This window comes from Xiphias gladius, chromosome 19 (assembly GCF_016859285.1).
Source record: "Xiphias gladius isolate SHS-SW01 ecotype Sanya breed wild chromosome 19, ASM1685928v1, whole genome shotgun sequence".
NCBI lineage: Eukaryota > Metazoa > Chordata > Actinopteri > Istiophoriformes > Xiphiidae > Xiphias > Xiphias gladius.
In genome coordinates, this window is record NC_053418.1 from 19921772 (window position 1) to 19943697 (window position 21926).

The 21926-nt window shown below is 40.0% G+C and overlaps 2 protein-coding genes across 6 annotated transcripts; both read right to left on the reverse strand.

Annotated features, from left to right (window-relative positions):
• Window positions 1–260: 260 nt before the first annotated feature.
• LOC120804980 (glycerol-3-phosphate acyltransferase 4) lies at window positions 261–17173 on the reverse strand. 5 transcript variants are annotated; one of them, XR_005709491.1, is made up of 14 exons: window positions 17011–17173; window positions 15517–16167; window positions 12868–12937; window positions 12465–12765; window positions 10118–10192; window positions 9897–9986; window positions 5665–5758; window positions 5407–5522; window positions 5055–5110; window positions 4860–4945; window positions 4603–4731; window positions 2895–2974; window positions 1289–1663; window positions 261–430 (listed from the first exon to the last, which is right to left on the reverse strand). XR_005709491.1 is itself a non-coding variant. In XM_040154740.1 (13 exons), the coding sequence occupies exons 2-13, from the start codon at window positions 15682–15684 to the stop codon at window positions 1555–1557; spliced, it is 1374 nt and encodes a 457-aa protein (XP_040010674.1). In that variant the 5' UTR covers window positions 15685–16167; window positions 17011–17173; the 3' UTR covers window positions 261–1554. The 5 variants fall into 5 exon arrangements, 4 of the variants coding, with proteins under 4 accessions (XP_040010674.1, XP_040010675.1, XP_040010676.1 ...); XM_040154740.1 differs by having other exon boundaries at window positions 261–1663; XM_040154741.1 differs by lacking the exon at window positions 17011–17173 and adding an exon at window positions 16865–17002 and having other exon boundaries at window positions 261–1663.
• Window positions 17174–17711: 538 nt separating this feature from the next.
• Window positions 17712–21629, reverse strand: polr3d (polymerase (RNA) III (DNA directed) polypeptide D). The gene is made up of 9 exons (XM_040154373.1): window positions 21481–21629; window positions 19843–20019; window positions 19692–19735; window positions 19438–19592; window positions 19231–19355; window positions 18981–19140; window positions 18609–18856; window positions 18375–18527; window positions 17712–18175 (listed from the first exon to the last, which is right to left on the reverse strand). Exons 2-9 carry the CDS (start codon window positions 20002–20004, stop codon window positions 18059–18061), a joined length of 1164 nt encoding a protein of 387 aa, XP_040010307.1. The 5' UTR covers window positions 20005–20019; window positions 21481–21629; the 3' UTR covers window positions 17712–18058.
• Between the last annotated feature and the right edge of the window lie 297 nt (window positions 21630–21926).

Sequence of the window (21926 nt, forward strand, 5' to 3'; positions counted from 1 at the left end):
AAAAATGTAATTGGAATTTAAAGTTTTTATCTTTATAGACATACATGTCTTTGAAACACTGTAAAGTTTAGAGTATATCTGAAATATTGCGCTTACATCTCCACATTCACCGGCAGCTATGTCCTGGGGCTTATAGCTTCATATGCTTCTGTAAGAACAAGTTCTCTGTGTCTGCATCAGAGGAAAAACAAACAAGGCTGACAGTCTGAGAAACACACACAAAAAAAGAAACACGCAAGTGAAAGGCAGAGTCACATTCTTGAACATTTATTTTGATGAACAGATCTGACACAATCTAAATGACTATCCCTGATCTAGAGGGATGAAAGCCTCAGGGAGAAACCAACGAGGCCGTCCACCATGCTCCTCAGCCCAACGGGGACTCGGATCCACAGCTGCACTCTCACTCCTATAAGCCTCCTTGAAGAGGCTGACAGTAGGAGAAAGATCACTCGTGAGGGCAGAAATAGCTTTTAGAGTTTACTTAAAATAAATTAGGCAAGATGGTCACTGCAGAAGCAGGGAGCCAATGAAAATATGATGGCTGTTAGGAGTGTATTAGTATGAACATGTATCAGCAAATTTCATTATAACTGTTTTAGTCTGGAGACTAATTGTGATGGTCATTATCCTACATCACTACCCGTGTGCCATGGGCCTTAACTGGGACAATGCTAAAAGCATCCAAAATAAATTCTTAATGGATGGACTATAAACCCTTTTACTCCATTAGCTGGGACAGTAATATCTGCCCCAGTCCATAAACCTCCATCAGAGTAACTGTAGTTGCACAATTACCACTTCATAATGTGAGGATTTACACATTCCGTGGAAAAAGCACAGCAACAAACAACATATCAAGAAGCTCATCTGCAATGCAAGTCCTATAGTGACCACATGTGTTGCTACAAGTCTTAATGTAAAACACAAAGCTCAAAATACAAGTTTTTTTCTCTTGAAAAAAGCCCATAAAAATATTTGAAATGTAACAAAATCTGGCATAGTTGCCCTGAATCATGGGCACGAGCCAGTCACGCAAAACCCCAACTCAGTCACAGGTTTTAGCTTTCCAACAAACTAGTTCTGCTCTACAATAACTCTCTTCTACGTCCCAGGTATAATCAGGTCTGTAATGTTAACACAGTGCAATACAAACATGACAGTAAAATGAAAATTAAAAAGTTCAAAACTATCAAACAAAGACCGGAACTCAATGATAGATAATAATACAAGTTTTCCCTCAAAAGACTGCCACCAAGGAAGACAATAGTCTTTTCGCTGTGCACACCTTATTTTCATTTCTAATGCAAGCAAGGCTTCAGTCAAGCTACTCCAACACAAGGCAGCAGACTCAGAAAGACCCGCAACAGCAATGCAAACTGAACATGCCAGGCTGAGGCAGTGACCGAGGAAGCCAAATGGAGTACTGTGGACATCTGAGAGGGAATTTTCCAGTCTAGGAGCTCCAACGGAGTGTGAGCCCCGCTGACTGCCTATTTAGTCAGGAGGTGCCCAAGTGGGTCTCTGAGCCAGTCCACCTCCACCACAAGTCCTTCAGGAGCGACTGCGGTCTTCTTGGGTGCCCACCAGCATTTTACTGTACAGCTTCTGCTGCTCTTCTTTAAAGGTATCTTTTACCTTTCCTCGCTTCAATCCTCCATCCCTACAAGAGTGTGAAATTAGTGACAATTATTGATGTAGTGGACAATTACGCAGTTCACTCATGTTCTTACAAAGGATTGAAATGCAGATCAAATATGCTGTATCACAAACGGTGATTCTGACACTGCAACTGACATGATATGCAGTATATACACTGTGCTGACCAGAACCACAAATGAAACAAGATCCAATTTAACACTTTTTTTCACCAAACACTAACTTTGCAGTGTTTATAAATTTTGATTTTCTAAATTGTAGCTCACATTCTGTCAAAGAGATGTTAAATTAATCTCTATGGTACTTATGACGCTGCAGTTGGTGGAGTTTGCACTGAATAGGGTGGGCCTCTACATTATTTTAGATTTGTTACTGCAGAAAAAAGCAGAGATGTAACTGCGAATGTTACAGACAGTATAATTGACTGATTTAGGTGCCAGCGGGCCAACATGCACAACAGCAGGGCCAAGGAACCAGCACACTAAAAAAGGAATGCAGCCGTAATTGATCTTATTAGATACACCTGTGATTGACAAGTCAAAATGTCAGCTGCAAAAATGATTTATTCAACTGTAGGTGGTTTCTAATATTTTTACTGGTCACATTAATCAGTGATGGGGAAAAAACATGAGAATACTGAAGTGAACTAAACTATAATTTTCTATATTATTATTATTATTAGTGTTTAATAACGTATAGCAGAGAGTAGCGGCGACTTGTAGCCCACAATACCATATTTTCTGCTCTTCACAAGCTCAGAGAACTAAGAAAGTACAGCAAAATGGTGGTAGTTGTACTAACTTCTCATAAAGATGCCCAAATACAGGAAAGGAATGATATTAAGTTGTACGACTTTGCTCACTGTCTTGCTGAAACTCTAGTTTAACTGCAGCGACCATTTTAATAAAGCTTAAAGTCAAAAACTGTAAATAATAAAAACAATCTGGTATATTACTGTCATTTAGCAGTAATGTGTATGGGACTACAGTTTCAGACCTGAAGTTGTTTTAATTTTAATTTAAGGAGGAAAGCACAGGTGAAACCAATAACATAAGTGACGGCTCAGTTCTATTGAGAGCCCTATTAAACCATTGTGTCAGCATACATGATACCAGGGCCATTTGACTGGATCCCCTAAACTGAATACAGTTGTTATTAACATTATGGATTACACATGTGCTTTTCCATGGGCAGAAAGTGTCAAAACGTTTTGAGCTTCATGGGTGTTGTCTTACCAGAGGAGGTCGACCAGTCCCCCTTGCCTAGCTATGGCTGCCTTTACACGATTGGCAAACTGTACAGCATCCTCTCCCTCCTGTTGATAGAGACTGAAATTAATGTAAACACAGGCAAACAAGTGGTCATAACAAATAATTTATAGCACAGCTATTATCAACTGTAAAAGCTTTATTCAAATGTGGAGCCTTGTCATTTGCTGCTAATTTAAAAATGGAAAAAGTCACAATCAACCAAATATTTGTGGTTCTTCTCAGTGGTTTTTTTTTCATGAATTTTACAGCAAAAAGAGCAGAAAAAGAGAGATGTAACTGCCAATGTTAAGACAGACAGTACTAATTGACTGATTTATGTGCCAGCGGGCCAACATGCACAACAGCAGGGCCAAGGAACCAGCACACTTAAAAAAAAGGAAATGCAGTCAGCCGTAATTGATCTTATTAGGATACACCTGTGATTGACAAGTCAAAATGTCAGCTGCAAAAATGATTTATTCAACTGTAGGTGGTTTCTAATATTTTTACTGGTCAAGCATTAATCAGTGATGGGAAAAAAACATGAGAATACTGGAAGTGAACTAAACTATAATTTTCTATATTATTATTATTATTAGTGTTTAATAACGATAGCAGAGAGTAGCTGTATGCGATCTTGTAGCCTGGCTAACAATAATTACATTTTCTTGCTCTTCACAAAGCTCAGAGAAACTAAGAAAAGTACAGCAAAAATGGTGGTGGTTGTACTAACTTCTCATAAAGATGCCCAAATACAGGAAAGGAATGATATTGGGGTTGTAATGACTTTGCTCACTGTCTTGCTGAAACTCTAGTTTAACTGCAGCGACCATTTTAATAAAGCTTAAAGTCAAAACTGTAAATAATAAAAATGAATCTGGTATATTACTGTCATTTAGCAGGTACGTGTATGGGACTACAGTTTCAGACCTGAAGTTGTTTTAATTTTAATTTAAGGAGGAAAGCACAGGTGAAACCAATAACATAAGTGACGGCCTGAAGTTCTATTGAGGAGCCCCTATTAAAAACCATTGTGTCAAGCATTATTATGATACCAGGCCATTTGACTGATCCCCTAAACTGAATACAGTTGTTATTAACATTATGGATTACACATGTGTGCTTTTCCCATGGGCAAGAAAGTGTCAAAACGTTTTGAGCTTCATGGGTGTTGTCTTACCAGAGGAGGTCCTAATCAGTCCCCTTGCCTCAGCTATGGCTGCCTTTACACGATTGGCAAACTGTACAGCATCCTCTCCCTCCTGTTGATAGAGACTGAAATTAATGTAAACACAGGCAAACAAGTGGTCATAACAAATAATTTATAGCACAGCTATTATCAACTGTAAAAGCTTTATTCAAATGTGGAGCCTTGTCATTTGCTGCTAATTTAAAAATGGAAAAAGTCACAATCAACCAAATATTTGTGGTTCTTCTCAGTGGTTTTTTTTTCATGAATTTTACAGCAAAAAGAGCAGAAAAAGAGAAGTTCTGAAATAAAGAAAAGCTGGAGTTCCTAGTAAGTTTCGAAATCATTGTGTAAGAGCTTGTATATGTGCTTTGCTTGTTGTTACAGCGTTTGACAATGTATTTATGACAAACACAGCAGAACCACTCCAGTCACAAATGTGAGAAAAAAAAGAAGAAAAAAAAAAATCAGCTGGAAAGTCCCCTGGTAACCATGGAGTCTGACCTCTCTAGACATGGGAGGGAGGTACCACACACTGCAGACGATTGCCCAGCTGCTCATCATATGTAACAGGTAGTTGACCATGCCAAACTTGCTGCTATTCCAGAAGGCGTCTCCAAATCGGGGATCATACTGCAAGGACCACACACACCAGAATAATTAATTAATTAATGTATTATTGTGAACAAACTGTTGCAAAATTGTAAAAATATAAATATTGATGGTTAAAATATGTAACAGGTAAAAAAAGACATTCTCACCTTAATGGCCACAGGATAGACTGTGGCACCAATCTCAAAACTGCCCTTCTTGAACATCATAACTGACGTGTTGTTAATGCAGGTACCTGAGAGTTTAGAGTAGTTACAAAAACAATAAATTGAGACTTATGAGCCTTTTTAAGAAAACTAGATGACCAGTCCTTCTATCTGTAACAGATCACTCAACAAGCTCACCTTCTGGGAAAATTAGAATGGGCAGTTTAGATTTATCTTCTACATGGTCACTCAATCTGCAATACAAGAAGTGTTTAGGTTATTACTAAAAATCAAATGTTTAGATTCTTGAGACACAAAATTAGAAATCAACAAAAAAAAGAAAAAAAAAGAAAAAGAAAAAAAAAACATTTTTTCAAGTTAAACAAATAAAAATTCCAACAGACTGACTCTAAAATTCAATGTTAAAACTTTACTTTGCAACAACTGTAACTGAGTGCCAAGAAACTGTCTTTTACACTGAAGGAAAAAACTGTAAAATAAAGTGTACAGTAACAAAAAAGCTGAATAAAAACCAAGGTTGTAATGCTACCTTTTGGCCACTAGATGTCTGTCTTTGACTTCTGAGCGTTCGAACCAAATGTGTGGGCAGGCCTTGACCATGGCTCTCTGAATGACCCCCATCAATCCACCATGAATTTGGCCAACCTGACAGACAACACAACACAAACACATGCAAATAGCAACACATCTATTTCCGCTATCTATTTCAACAGACAAGCAGCTGCCAGGGAAAAAGTGACCCAAAAAAGTGATCCTGTAGCTTCCTGCTAGGCAGCAGTGTAGTTACCATAGCATAGCAGCCATCGCTGGCCAGGATGATGACATCAATGGGTGAGGTGTGATTGGCGACACAGATGCCTCCATTCTTAGGTTTATTCTCACTGGTAAAGTGGAGAGAGGAAGACAGTTAATCTATCATGAAGGCACTTCCTGGACGATTTATTATCAAGAACTGAAACAATGTTGAGTAATAAGATAGTATAAATCTTCGTGGCAGTGTGGGTACGCTTTGGTCTACTGCCTCTCACAGTCTTCTTGTGAAAAACAAAGTATCCTTTGGTGTCTATGTTAAAGGTCTGACCCCGGAGCATGCAGGACCCGAACGCATTAAGTCCACATTCCAAAGATAGAGTTACAATCTTAAAGAGAGAGAGAGAGAGCGCAACACTGCCTATGTCGCTTGTGTATTTTTAGCCCCAGACTGGAGACAAATATGTTACAACAGGCTTGGCCTTGATCACAGACATTCAGCCACAAGAAATGATAAAGATACTTGTCTCATATGAGTACTTTATATGTATCAATGTGTCTTTTCCCAATTCATTAAAAGATAGAGAAAGATAAAAGGAGTTCAGTCACACCTGCACTGCAGTTAACCAAAAACAACACTACCTATTAAAGTATATAGGTTTATGGGCAACTACATGAGGCATCAACTTCCTCCTCCACATCCTGTTGCATGTGCTACCCTCTTGATAAAAGCTCTGACTCCCGTTTCATGTTCGTCTTTGATTCTTACTCTGCCACATCTAAATAAAATTTCCCCTTCACTTACAAATCAAATCCTGCACTAACACCTGTAACAGCAGATAATACCGGCGCATAATCCACTATCTCCTCAGCTGTATATCTACTATATGAATTTAGCCGCTCCAATCATTTTGTTAAAGGTTTAAAAACTACTTTAGCCTGTCTGAATGTGCTTTGGCTTTGTGTATAAGAGAACATTACTGACTAGGGTTTTGTGCTACACCTAGGCTCATGATGTCTGCTGGAATGAATATGAATGTGGACAGTCTGAGTCTAGCCTCAGGCACCCTCCCTTTCATACTCACACTCAGTGTGCTCACATTGCAACTGTTAACACACCCTGGCTTCTGTTCTCCAAAGACAACTCATCTGTCATTATGTAATCTCACATAGACCTCTCTCATGTCACGGTAAGAGGGTCTGCAGCAGATCATGTCTGAGAAAGAAGAATAAAAAGGACCCTGTCAACAAGATGATTCGTGCCTTTTTATATAATATCCCACTGGATTCAAATTTATTGTAACATAAAATCAAAACTTAAATTTTTCGTACCTTGCCTTACCATGCTTTGTCTTCAAATGTTTGTTACCTTACTTAGTGGAAAAAATTTGCCAAAAACATAAAGCTTTAAAACAGACTCAAGATACCAAATCACTAGTTACTTCCACAACAGTAAACAACTGAGCATCAGTACAGAAATCTGCCCAAATAAAAATAAAAAAAATTATTTTAACGATGCCCATAATCAACAGCAGCACTGCTACACCTTTGTTACTGCCTTTCAGTAAAAGCTTTTGCAGAGCACTATCCATGCGTCACAGGTGTGTCTTTGACGTGTGACATGTTATTAGATATTGTGTAAAAAAGGGAAAAAAATTACAATACAGTACCAAAAAACAGATAAGAGATTGAGAAACTGACCAAAAAGTTGAGAAACTTAATGGATACACCGAGGCGGCAGTGTTAAAATCAGAAAACCAATCCAATCAACCAGCAGTAAGACCTATCATGCTAACCTTTATGATAAAGACTGACCAAACTGGTGGCAAAACGTGGAGATGATGAGCCAATAAACTCTAACCAACTGAGTCAATGGCAATTTGACAGGCAAAATGTATGTTTTGAAAACACAGCGTTCAGAGTAAGAACTGGGTATTTTAGGAACACTGCAAAGAACCTCCATATAAAAGGAGGAAAAAATGGTTTGTTCTGGGGCAAAATGTATTTATGCGTCAATATATACACAGATGACATTTTACTCTAATAATATCTGCAGTAATGACATGACCTGCTTAAAAATAGTGCATAACACTTTCATAATTAGGCTGGTGTATATTATCACCACTGTGGTGTCAAAACTACTTCACTTGCTGTTTTAAGTCAGTGAACAGCACTTTGTTTAATGTCAAAGTGTTAGCGACGCAACTGTCAGTGTCTTTGGTTTAACAAAACTAGTATGGCTGCTATGGGTCTTTAATGGATCAATATTTTGTTCCCATTATCTCTGTTGACATCATCACCACAAGTCATGCATCTAACTCAAATAAATTAGGTGAATGTCTCATGTATTTGCATACACTCTTTTAGAGACTTTCAAAGACTGAACTAACTCTCCCACATGTGTGCTGCTCCCAACCTTCCCTTTGCACCCATCTAGTCCTTATCTGTTAAGTTGAATATTTTTACCAGGAAGTCAAGTAGTAGACTTCCTGGTAAAATAATAGGATAAAAACAGTGTTGGTCCTTTACCTGTCGTGGGTAGGTTATAATGGCCGCCAGAGCTCTGACACATATTCCCTGTAAAGAACATCACTCAAAATGGACTCTCTCACTCAGAAAGTTTTTCATCCTGCAAGAAGGAGCTGTGACAAACAACATGACTGGACTTTAAGCCATCAAGACAGCAAGTCTAACATGATTACAATTCCAGGGTCTGAGCTGATATTTTTGATAAATTAAAACAGACAACTTGGTTACCGGGTTGTAATTTTCCACTCCCTTGCAGCTTTCTCCAATAACAGAGTTGAAGAACACAAGGAGTGCCTACACCGTGAAGTGCAAGAGCTACTCCCAGGAGAGACAGACACGCAGGTTACCCATAATCCTTTGACACGAATCTATATAAAATACTTATGTATAACACAGAACAGAGGATTCCATATTGGTTGTACTAATTTTTCATACAGGCATTTAATGTAAGAACACGATCCTTAGCTATAAAAGTTCCCTTCTTGCACTAGGAAGATTCACTGAGAAGAGTAACCTCTCAGTTAACATATAAAGGTCCGGAGAGCGGGTTCTTGTTATTAATTAAAAGTATCACACACACTCTCTACTCGCCACTGGCACTGATAATAAACCCAGAACCTGCAGGAGGGCATATTAGGCAATGGTTAAACCACTAACAGGTTATTGGACTTAATCTGATGAACCAATCACAGGTTTGGAGAAGGTGCTCATTAAATTGGGCAAGGGTTAGAAAAAACATTAGAGAGATGAAGGTTTCATGCAAGTGGTGAGCTAGGCCAATATTAGGGTTGTACAAGTACAGATTGAGGGAGAATCTGGTTAGCTGGATGGGACACTAGAATGATGTCTGATGGTGGCCTGATTCTGTCTCCCCCACTGGCAACTGGAAATGAGCCAGCCAGGCTAGTACTGAGTCACTTGGCATGTGCACCCATTCAAACTCTCCCTGAAGGAGGACCTCTTACTCACTGCATGTGCTACCATTTAAGGATACTTGTGTTGCTGAGCAGTCTCAAACCCTATGTAGTCTGTAATGCATTCATGACTTTTCAATCACATCATGAATACAGCTGTATGTTGTGTCATTACCAAATATTTTGGCATATAACAGTTTCCTTATATCAATTTAGCAAAAATTTTTACATTATGACCACACCAAAATAGAGTAAGCACAAGGTTCCTGGCTACAAAAAAGAGGAACATGTCGAGCACATTTTATGATAATTATGAATAAAAATAAGACCAATTCCATTGTTGAAAATATGGAAATAAAATCAGCTTTTTGTTCTATCATCTTATCAATTAGTTCAAAAAGATGCCTATACATTTTTGAGACTTCTACAACAGAACAAGACAAAAAGGGTATTTAAAGGAAATTAGTCTTTGATTTGAAATAATGGGGTTGAATTGTGGCTCATTGGGTAGCACTGTTGCATCATTAAGGATGAAGGTCCAGAATTTGAACCTGGAGCCTGCTGGTTGTGGGCCTTTGTTCCCATTATCTCTGTTGACATCATCACCACAAGTCATGCATCTAACTCAAATAAATTAGGTGAATGTCTCATGTATTTGCATACACTCTTTTAGAGACTTTCAAAGACTGAACTAACTCTCCCACATGTGCTCCCACCTTCCCTTTTACCCATCTAGTCCTTATCTGTTAGGGGCTGAAATATTTTACCAGGAAGTCAAGTAGTAGACTTCCTGGTAAAATAGATAAAAACAGTGTTGGTCCTTTACCTGTCGTGGTAGGTTATAATGGCCGTCAGAGCTCTGACACATATTCTGTAGCACATCAAATGGACTTTCTCACTCAGAAAGTTTTTCATCCTGCAAGAAGGAGCGTACAACAACATGACTGACTTTAAGCGTCAAGACAGCAAGTCTAACATGATTACACCCAGGGGTCTGAGCTGATATTTTTGATAAATTAAAACAGACAAACTTGTCATCAGTTGTACCTTCCACTCGGCAGAAGCCCAATAACAGAGTTGAAGAACACAAGGAGGCCTACACCGGTGAAGGCAAGAGTTACCCTGGTGGAGAGACAGACACGCAGGTTACCCATAATCCTTTGACACGGAATCTTACATAAAAATACTTATGTATAACACAGAACAGAGGGATTCCATGTTTTGGTTGTACACTAATCTTTTCACAGGCATTTAAATGCAAGAACACGATCCTTAGCCATAAAAGTTCCCTTCTGCACTAGAAGCATTCACTGAGAAGAGTAACCTCTCAGTTAACATATAAAGGTCCTGGAGAGCGGGGTTCTTGTTATTAATTAAAAGTATCACACACACTCCTCTACTCGCCACTGGCACTGATAATAAACTCCAGAACCTGCAGGAGGGCATATTAGGCAATGGTTAAACTGACCAACAGGTTGACTTAATCTGGATGAACCAATCATACAGGTTTGGAGAAGGTGCTCATTAAATTGGGCAAGGGTTAGAAAAACATTAGAGAGATGAAGGTTTCATGCAAGTGGTGAGCTAGGCCAATATTAGGTTGTACAAGTACAGATTGAGAGAATCTGTTAGCTGGATGGGACACTAGAATGATGTCTGATGGTGGCCTGATTTGTCTCCCCACTGGCAACTGGAAATGAGCCAGCCAGGCTTAGTACTGAGTCACTTGCCGTGCACCTATCTAAACTCTCCCTGAAGGAGGACCTCTCTCTTTTACTCACTGCATGTGCCAACATTTAAGGATACTTTGGTGTTGCCGAGCAGTCTCAAACCCCATGCAGTCTGTACGCATTCATGACTTTTCAATCACATCATGAATACAGCTGTATGTTGTGTCATTACCAAATATTTTGGTTATATAACAGTTTCCCATATCAATTTAGCAAAATTTTTACATTATGACCACACCAAATAGAGTAAGCACAGGTCTGGCCAGCAAAAAAGAGGAACATGTCGAGCACATTTTTATGATAATTATGAATAAAATAAGACCAATTCCATTGTTGAAAATATGGAAAATAAAATCAGCTTTTGTTCTATCATTCTTATCACTAGTTCAAAAAGATGCCTATACATTTTTGAGACTTCTACAACAGAACAAGACAAAAAAGGTGGTATTTAAAGGAAATTGAAGCCCTTGATTTGAAATAATGGGGTTGAATTGTGGCTCATTGGGTAGCACTGTTGCATCACAGCATGAAGGTCCAGAATTTGAACCTGAGCCTGCTGGTTGGGGTCTTTTTGTCTATTATCGCTCTGTGCCTCTGTGTAGGTCTGCCTCAACAGTCAAACCACATCCTTGTTACATGAGTTGGAAACTAAATTTACGATCGATGTGAATGTGTTGCCTGTGTGTACCCAACCTCTCGGGTACTACAAGTCTGCGAACCTGTGACTACAGAAAGGTATTGGTTCCTTGGCTGGTTTGGCTTTGTTTTTTTTAAAAAGGATCCATATGTAAGTTTTTGCTATTGCTACATATCCAATGTTAGTAATAACAGCTTTATACTTCAAGTTGAGCATCAAACTTCATTCCTTTACTCACCCAAGAGCCTCCTCCAGCAGTGGAAAGCAACAGCAATTTTAACTCTTGATTTGCTTCTATTTCTATCACTTCTAGCCCCGGCCCGTCCTGTCTCATGACACTACTTTGCGACTGTGAGTCAGTGTAGCATCCAGTCTACCCTCACTTCAGCATTAGAGGATGAAAAAGTGACGTTGCCCAGACGTTGTATTCTAACCTCTTGTCTTGTAAATGCAACAATGGCTGAAGCTCTTGGCAAATAATCATTATCGTTATGACCACCACCACCTGCTCCCACCAAGAAACCACGTTCGGCGGCAGAGAAAACTTACATATAGCACCTGTAATGATAATGCTCCAAACTCCTAGGCTTCGTGAACCGCCCACCCTGAACGGTTTGCACATTTTTATACTTCAGCCTTGACTCCTCAAATAGCAGTGAAATATGAAGCCTCAGGTTACATCTTGGAGGCTTTTTTGATACCCAACAAGTGATAATCTTGAAATTTGTTAGTTAAATCCGAATGCAGAATTTGTTTCACACTTAAAAACACAGAGATGACTTTCGAGGACACGTCTATTGCCGCAGTATTTAATAACCATATTTTACTGATAGAAGAGTTAAATTCCTGAAACTGTTATATTGGCACTAGTGTCAGTGTCACAGTCCAATTTCGGAATGATTTTATACTGGTGGCTACTCGTGCAGGAGGGACTAACGTTTCATAACAAGCCCTGTCTCTGTGTGTTAAGTATTTCTAAAAAAGGTTAATGGTGGTAAGCGTTACTCTTAGGAGGTACAGCTAATACCTGAGTGGCAGCAGGAAGCCATAGCGGATCAGCAGGCCCAGCCCCCATAGGACGGTCAGCCTCAGGCTGATGTAGTGGAAGTTGTAGTTGCTGCGGGTCAGCAGATTCCATGACTCCAACTCCTCGGCAGAGAACCGCTTGGTCACCTCATCGTCCATGATGCTCTCCACTCCTCGCCGAGCAAAATAGAAGATGTCTGACATCTCAAACTCAGGGGCTGAGTCCAGGTCTCTGTTGCTGCCGCTCCGCCGGATCTCCTTGATCTCCTGCTCCAAGGAGGTGGGTTCCTTGGCAATGATTGCTGGAGCGAGCAAGAGAGACAGGATGTCAGCCTATGGGCTCTAAAACAAATACACCTACTTGAGATTAACACATGCATGAAAACAAATGGAGCACATCTTACCATTTGAGTAGGGTTTGTACAAGAGGTGATTCTTTTCTTTTGCGCCTCTCTCTATCCTAAGTGTGGCCCACTAGAGAGAAAGAACAAAAAGTGTGTAAAAACTCATGAGGGACCGAAATCACATGGGTTCATATTGTTGCTTTAACAAATTAAACAACAAAGATGTGCTGACATTAAACTTTCATTTATTTTGATTCTGACACACACTGTTTTAAAAAAAAATTAGAAAAAGGAGCCCTGACAACATTTAAAAACCTTCTGTTGCAACTGGCTGCCTCTATTAGCAAAATGTTGTAATGTCTGATTTTCTAAATTGGATCATTCAAGAAAATCAGTCAAACAGTTCTTCATTATGGTCAGAGTCACAAGTGCTGAAGGCTAAAGTTGTCTACTGAGTCTATCTATACTGTGTGTGGTTGTTCATCTTTTAAAACTGTTGTCAAAGTTGTAGATACAAGATTCTGAATTCTCAGGGGTTGACCTCATCCTGTGCCAATAATACGCATGGCTTATCTGTGACCTCAGCCATGCTCTAAGAAACTAACATTATAATTTCCACTTCTCTGTCTTTTTGTTGTATAATACATCTTGTATTGATGCAATATAGTACAGTAAGTGACAAACATTTAATGTCTAATGGAAAAGCCTAACCTTTAGTGTACACTTTACATGCAGAGACAAACACAAAAAGTTAATGTCCACTGAGAGGCAGGAAAAGGACAAAGTGTTCTCCTAGCTGTGAGACAAGCAGAAAAGATCAGGAAATTGTGGACTGGGAGGTGCTGGATGTTCAGTCAACAGTCTCGGACTAGACTTCGTAGAACAGCATGTGATAACTCCAAGGTTTGACTACATAAAATCAATAATAGCAGATAAACTCAAACTGCAAGAAAGCTGCATGTTTGTAAGTATACTAAAACACAGTCATGCTCTGCCTGCATTTTTGTATAGGTCAAAAACACTGGAATTAGCCAGGGGCACTGGTAATAAAAAAATTCTAACAATGGTGAGTGAGAAAGTCGTGTCATGCTGAGAAACAAAACAAAAAAAAAAAAAAAAAAAAAACCTGTAACTGTAAAACACTTGACTTTAATTTTTCTACATACTTCACATGACCTAAAGAGGCACACACGTTTTATGAAACAGGGCTGTCTGTAACCTGTTTTTTGTCTGACAAGTATTAAGAAATGCTTGGCTGCCAACTTGAAAATAGAGACATTCTGAAAAGATTTGAAGATTAAAGACATTTAGACCACAGCAGTGAAGTCCATTTGATTTATTCTACTCCAGTTAACTTTACTCAAATAGAATAGGCACACACATTACTGGCCTATCTAGCATTTATTTTGCTTTCTTTTAAAGCTACCTTTAATTCATGTCTTGACAAGTTGTATCACTGAGTCATCGTGTTCAAATGCAGCTGCAGTTGACAGTAATGATTCTTTGAGTGAAGAGAAGAGGAGCACAGAGAGCTGCTCATTCTAGTAAGAGAACGATTAAGTGGGTACATCATGCTATCAAGTGGCTCCAGAGTTACATGTGAAAGGAGGTTTTTACTTATTTATCCCCATGACGTATTACAGGTTTGGGAATCAGGAGAAGTATTGGTTTTACACCTAATAATAACCATGACAAACATTCAATTTTTTAAATTCAACCAGCCTGAAATGGAGACCTTCACAAGGCAATGTGAAATATGCAAATACGACAAACCAGAAAACAGTGCTTGAGCTTGAAACAGTCTGTACAGCATCTGTCCTTTGACCTTTCCTCTAAATTTCATGTTGGCTACTGGAATTATGAGCTGAGAAAATCTCATCATATCTCCCACTCGTTCATTTATTTCTGGCATAAGATCTGCTGACAGATTTACTAGTGAAGCTACACCAGAGATAGCAGAAGGAGAGAAACTGGATAACTGTCTGGAGTCAAATAGGGAAGGAGGATATTAAATGCTAAATGCATTAATGCCATCAATGGTGATTCATAGTAATTTCTAGACAGTGAAAACAGCACATCAGTAAGCAATATTCCAAGCCGCTTGGGGCCACGTCACAGACAACAGTTACTGACAAGGTCTGTACCGCCGTTTTCTCCTATTACATAACAAGGGAATAATGGCTCTGTGGTTGTGTTGTTAATCTGCATTGGACAGTTCAGACAATGGCCGCTGGTTAGAGGCTGAAGACAATCCTAGAGTCTGCACCCGGCCACCTGCTCTGAGATGTGCCTGGATGAAGGAAGGAATCAATTTTCTAAAACTTCTTTTCTTCTTTGTAATTGTATAAAAGGTAGCTGCTTTCCAGAAGCAAACTGTGTTGATTGAAAGGGTGGGGGGAAAGATGTACAACCAGAGCAAACACAGGCTGTCCTTGAGGAGCAGAGCCAACAGCTTTTACGAATTATAGTTTGTGAATAACGGGATGTTTGGCCTAAGCAGACACAGAGAACTACTTTAACTGGGAACAGTGCAAAGACAGTAACAAAACCTTTAGCGATACTTGTTACACGTTGTATGTACAGCGTTTTCCATTCCTCAGCTTCAACCCAGAAGTAAAAATCTATGATATAAACTGCAGTTCACATTGTATGATTCCTCGTTTCTTCAAATAAACAGAGATGAATGGCCCTTATGCAGTGGGCTCTTACCTCAAAGATCTTTAACAATGTTTTCATGTAAAGACGTCGGATGCCAAAGGACACCCCAAAGATGGCAGGCACGATAATGAAGACCAGCAGCAGGGTGAACCACACGGTGAAGGAGATACCCAGCAGGATACACACCAAGTTGTCAAAAGGGTTGAAGAAGAGCTCCATCTTGAAGTCAGGAGGGTGATGAAATCTATTAAATAGTTGAATTCAGAGGGCAGAGCAGATGGCAGAGGAGGTACAGCAATCCACCTCTTGGCCCTAAGTGGCCCTTATCTTTTGTCAGAAAAAGGCCTTCATCAAGATAACTAGGGGATGGAGCTTCTCCTCACGCTGAACAGAGAATCAATATAAGTACAAGTGACCATCTTGACGTTGCCCACTTGGGCAATATCATTGAATTTCATTATTTTCGCCAAGAATTGGTTTCTGAACCTCAGCTGAATGCAATTCCAGGAAAAGGAAGGTAAAGTCTTTAAAACAGGTGTGATGAAATAATGGCCTGTCCTTGAATCAGATGTCCTCTGCTATGTGAGCAAAGCCTCCCGCTGCTGAAAGATGTAAACAACGAAACAAAACCAAGTGGGCACAGCAGGTGGTTCTCTAGTCTGGTGAAGATCCAGGGGCTCTGCAGCTCAGTGTCGCGCAGACCTGCAAACGTGTACAAATGAACAGTCAGGATAGTCCTTGTCACAATAATATTTCCTCTCTGAGTTTAGCACATCGTGTAATTTAATAATGCAAGATGGAAAATGTGTCCCTGCGTCAATGTCTTCTATGAGCATTTTAAATACCGGTGTACAAAGTTAATACTAGCCCTCTGGCTTTTCTGAAAAGAAATGGATGCTACTAATATTGGAAAACGTTAATCAATAGCCATATACGCTTATCTGTTTTCAGTGAAGGACCGGAGAAGTTTACATGTTAACGTGGCTCTTATCCGCCACGGTGCAGAGATAACGTTAGAGGCCCTCCGTCCTCTCCCCCTCGGGTGATGCAGCCGGACGGCTAACGAGAGGCTCCATCCCGGATAAAAACCACACTGGGTTAGCTTGCCTCATCATTACTTACAGTTAACAGTTATCAAACGCTTTTCTATAATAATATAGCAGCCTCCCAACCCCACAGAGCCAATTAAATACAAGGAAGACCTAACCTAGGGCTGGGTGGTGATAACCGAAGGCTCCTGAATCCATATGGACGAAATTAAGACTGTGCTCAAGTTAGCTTGTGGCCTCCAAGCTAACGGTATGCTAGATTTTGTCTCCTGGCGTGCTACACCTCGCTCAGCTAGCTCGCTCCGAGCCCTTGAGAGTGCCGTCCGGGTTACACGAAATGTTGAACCGACCTTTTTGTTAGGATCTTGCAGTCGGTACGCCGACTCGGTATCCTAACAGGTTATCTTCCTAACTAACAGTTCAAATACACGTAGTTTAATGGACTCGAGAGTCGACGAAAGCTTCAGTCACGTTGTGTCCAGCGCCTGTACAGTACCGTTTCACTGGTCCATCACTTGTCTTTGTCTTGCTGGACTGTAGCCAAACTCCACCCGGCGGACAACACGAGCGAACAACTGGCGGCTCGACGGTGGCTACGTATTTGAAACGACCAGCCCTCGGTCGAAACCCCGAAACAACACGCTCAGTTCTGCACTGAAGCCTGGTGGCCGACATAGAACACTGCACTGGACTTTTAAACTTATATTTGTACTATTCTTGACCACCAGCGGCGCTGTAGGGCAATGTTTTGCTATGAGCAACGTTGCCACGGTGGCTCTACTGAGAGGCGAAGGCAAACATGAAGCTGCAATGGCTGCATTTAAATTTTATAATAGAAATTTAAAAAAAAAAAAAAAAATCAGAATTCAGTCATCTAATTTGCTTGAAAAACATTGTTTTTCGGCTGATGAGGCTAAAGAAAAGAGAAGCAGGGCGGACAAAGGGCTGTGTTGAACTTTTCTGTAACACTTTTAAGTTCTCCCCTATTTAGCATTTAAAATCAGTACAAATAAATGGTTGATAACACACTATAATGTCGTTGTAAGCAGAGATAAGTGTTTTTTTTTCAGCACAACAAAAGAGCATCACCTTGTATTAGGGAGGCAACATAAATCTCACATATCTCAAACCTAAGCAAATAAAACCCCAAATGTTTCTGCACGGCTGAACCAACAATTTAAATCATGTGACACTAACAAAAATAACAAAACTTTTTTATTCACACATTTACATCCATGTAGTCTTGTCAAGTACTTTCAGACACTGAGAAATGGAAATAGTAGTGAAATTTGGCACATGAGTTAACATGCCTGTTCCGTAAGAAGAAAATAATACCTCCGTTTTATGTTTCATATTTATAGATAGTGTATTTCAATACATTACTATAGCCACTCTGTAAACCAAAAAGCGCAATCAACCTGTACTGGATGTCACATTTCCAAGGGGACAATCCACAGTAACAGTGAGCTTCTTGTCAACATCAAAACCCACCACAAGTGCATCCATCTGTCAGGCTTGAGGAGACTGTGGTGCTCTGATTAGCGTCAAGCGATGCCCTCCAGTAGAGCCTCAAAGTCTGGGGAGCAAACCATTTTGTGTTTGACATTTCCTAATACAGTCAAGTCACCTGTTCTTCCCTCCGTACCAATAGAGACCAGCTCCTGAGAGAGCAGGGGGAAGCAAAGAAAAGTATGTCAGAAATGCTCATAATTCTGACTGTATACATTTATTCTTTGATAAATTGATAGAACATTGGCCTGTAGAGAGATAATGAAAGACAACATGTATAGAAACAGATACAGAATGGAGAAAAACAAAAGCAGAGAGCCAGACACATCAATAACTATACTACTATCATACCTGAAGGAAAGAGCATGATGTTCCCAGTGACACATCAAGTGTCACTTGTCCCAGTATGAGCTGTACCCGGCCAGACTTCCGCACTAGCATCTTTCCTACGAGACCCTCACGCAGATCTTTCAGATTGCAGCTGTTGTCCTCAGTTTCCTCTTCCTGTTTAAATTAAAATACTATTTTACACATATAACCTCAATATCTTCATGTATTTAACACATAGACGGCAACTACATCTACCTGAGACTCTGTTTTCAGAAGCACAGACTGTCCGTCCTCTGACTGCACCTCTGTTTTCACCGGCCTGTGCTCTTTGGTGGGAGGCTGGCCGGGCAGGGAGTCCGGCAGCTGCATGAAGAACAGCTCGTCTCCTTTGCTCAGACTCCATCTATGCAGCAGGTCAGGCAGAACTTCAGGCTCAGGTAGAGGAGGAGGCTTGAAAGCGGCTTCTGACTTCTTTATTTCCATTTCCTCTGGCTCTTGTTTGACTGAAGAGAAGACAATGTGTATTTTGAGAGAGCAGCTACGTGGCCAGCATGCTTGTAAGCTCTTCCCTGCTTTCACAAGCCAATAATCAAGTGAATTCTGACAAAGACAAAATTCTGCAGTTACCTTTAACTGCAGGCTCCATGGGTTCACAATCCTCCTCCACCTTCTCAATTTTAACAGCAGCGTTACTAAATTCCTCCTTGAATCCCCATCCCGACACAGCGAGGGGGAGCTGGACGGGGCAGCTCCTCTGCTCACTCCTCAGGAAGGGATCGTCTATAAACTGAGAGAATGCGATTGGAAAAGGAGGTTAAATTCATGGTGAATGCAAACTAAAGCAACTTAGTAAAGATGACTGATAAGCAGGACTCACATTGTCTCGTTCCAGACTGCGCAGGATCTCTTTGGTCTCCTCCTCAGTCTCCCTCTTCTCCTTTTTAATATTGATGATGGGTGAAGGCCCCATGCTCGGAGCATCTCTCTCACTTTCATAGCCACCTGTGTTTAATACAAGAAATCACTTGATTGCAACATCAGCCAAACCCGTGCAAAGTGAGTGGTTATCCAGCTGATGTCCTACCTCTCTTTTTCATCATCATTTCTGCAGGCCCCTGTTCAAAAATAGAGTGGGATTGGATGACCTCCGGGCGACCTCGGCCCCTGCCTCTATCTCTTGGACCTCGACCTCGATCGGCATCCTTCCTCTCTCTCCTTTGCCCGCCTTCAACTTTTGTTCTGTCATGACAGACAAAGTTATTGGTCAACAGTCAGATACATAGTTCAATCCACTGTCTAAGGAATATTTTTTTCTTTTAATGTCCATTATGAACTTACTCTTCTTTGGCTTTTCGGCCAATAATGTTGGGTGTAAACGTTTTCTAAAAAATAAAAAACAGGACTTAACTATTGAAACAGTCACCAATTTTAGAAAATGATTAATGTATCATTCACTCAATATATTGTTAAGTGAAATACAGTAAATTACCTTCTTCACTCCTCCTAGGGTGAGGTCTCTTGATCGCATTGAAGGGAGACGGCCGGGAGAGATGGTGGCTGATGGTCGGCGGCCCATCAGCAGTCCTATACTGCTCCCTCCAGGAGCTGGCACACGTTGACCACTGGGGTCACCTGAGCCTGAGTCAGCCATCCTAAACTGGAGACACTGTAGTTTTTTTGTTCATTTGTTTGTGCATTAAAATGCTGTCAGGAGTAAAATGAACTAGAGCTGCAACTAACAATTATTTTCATTATGGATTAATCTGCGGACTATTTTTTTCAATTCATCATTTTGTCTATAAAATGCCAGAAAATAGTAATAATAATAATAAAAAAAACCCTTTGTTATAATTTCACTCAGAGCAAGTTGACATCTTCAAATGTCTTGTTTTGTCTTACCAACAGTCCGCAATCCAAAGATATTCAGTTTTCTATCATGTATGACAAAGAGAAGCATCAAATCCTTATATTTGAGAAGCTGGAAACAGCAAATATTTGACTTTGCCTAAAAATGACTAAAACGATTATTCAGTTATAAAAAAATTGTTGCCCATTCATTTTCTGACAATAAACTAATTGATTAATCAACTAATCACTGCAGCTCTCAACCTATCTTGCCATCATAATTACATTACTCATGGTCCTTTCTCAAAGGTTTCTTAACTGTAAATATCCTTTCCTGAAATACTGGCCCGTCTTGAGAGACCAATTTCATTCTGCTCAGTCATAAATATAGTGATATTTGATTTTTAAAAAATCATCCACTGCTGACTTTAAGTTGCAGTGAATAAGCTTCTTCACTAATTCAAGACAAGCAACCAATCCAGATAGTCTATGAACTGATTTCTTTTGCATTGAAAAGTATACAGGTCTTCTTCAGATAATGGAAGGATAAAGACAGCGTGGCTATTTGTGTCTTTGTGGTTGTTGATGTATTTGCTTAGCAGCTAATAATGCATTTACACAGACACTGATTGTAAAAACAGTAATTCCCCTGCACAGAATTGATAGTCTGTCTTGACGCTTGGACAGACACATTACAGGATCTAAGCCTGACTGCTATATTTGAGTAACCTAAATGTCCTGGTCGATGAATGTGTTCAGGAAAGGCAAACTATACTATTCATTGAATTTTGTAGAGTGTTTATACAACGCAGTATCCCAAAGAATTCTTGCTTTTGTTTAAAAGTTTGTAATTGCTTCAGCACATTATGTTGTGACATCCTATAAAAGTGGAAATTTTCCAAAAACACAGCCAGTAAGCATTCACAAAGGCATAATTTCCCTTTAAAATGTGGCCTTTAAAAGCAGGGTTCTTCTGAATGGAGAAAACAAACAAAAAAGCCTTGCACCACAGCAACGCTTGTATTTCAGTGACATAAACAACTGACAGCTATTTTTTACGTGTGCAAGCAGAATGACCACTTTAAACTGTTGCCGACACAAAATCAGTAAAAAGCCATAGTGATATATGGCTCGTAATTTTCTAATGATTTTGTGTCAACAACACAGCAAAAATTCAGCAACACGTGGCCAAATCACAACACGACTACTAACGTACAGGTAACATCAACTCTAACGCTGTCAAGGCCAGCTTTTGACACTTTGTGCTTCTCCGGATACTTACACTGTGTTTCCTCGGATGTCCTAAGTAGATATTACGTCCAAACTTGGAGGAGACGATTCATTACAAGTCCTGTTGTGCTAACGCTGTTTCTGACACCGCCGGACGCACGGCGCCATGACACTTCCGCTGTGTCATCAGCCTCAGTTCACGTGGATCAAACCTGCGCTGAAAGACTCGCATATCAATCAATTATAGAATTTCCCTTATTATCTATGAGTAATTTCATCCACTGTGCTGTCTGGGCTCTACATTAATACATATTTCCAGTGCATAATTAATCAGTAAATCCGTGCATGACGTATGTATGATGCACTCTTTACTTTTGCGTATTTTGGTCCTTTTGGGTCAGTGTAAAGAGTGCATTTGCATTTGCATGAGAGTAGGCTAATGCACAAGGCACATTTTACAATATACAGTATAAACTCTTTTGGATTAATTATACTTCA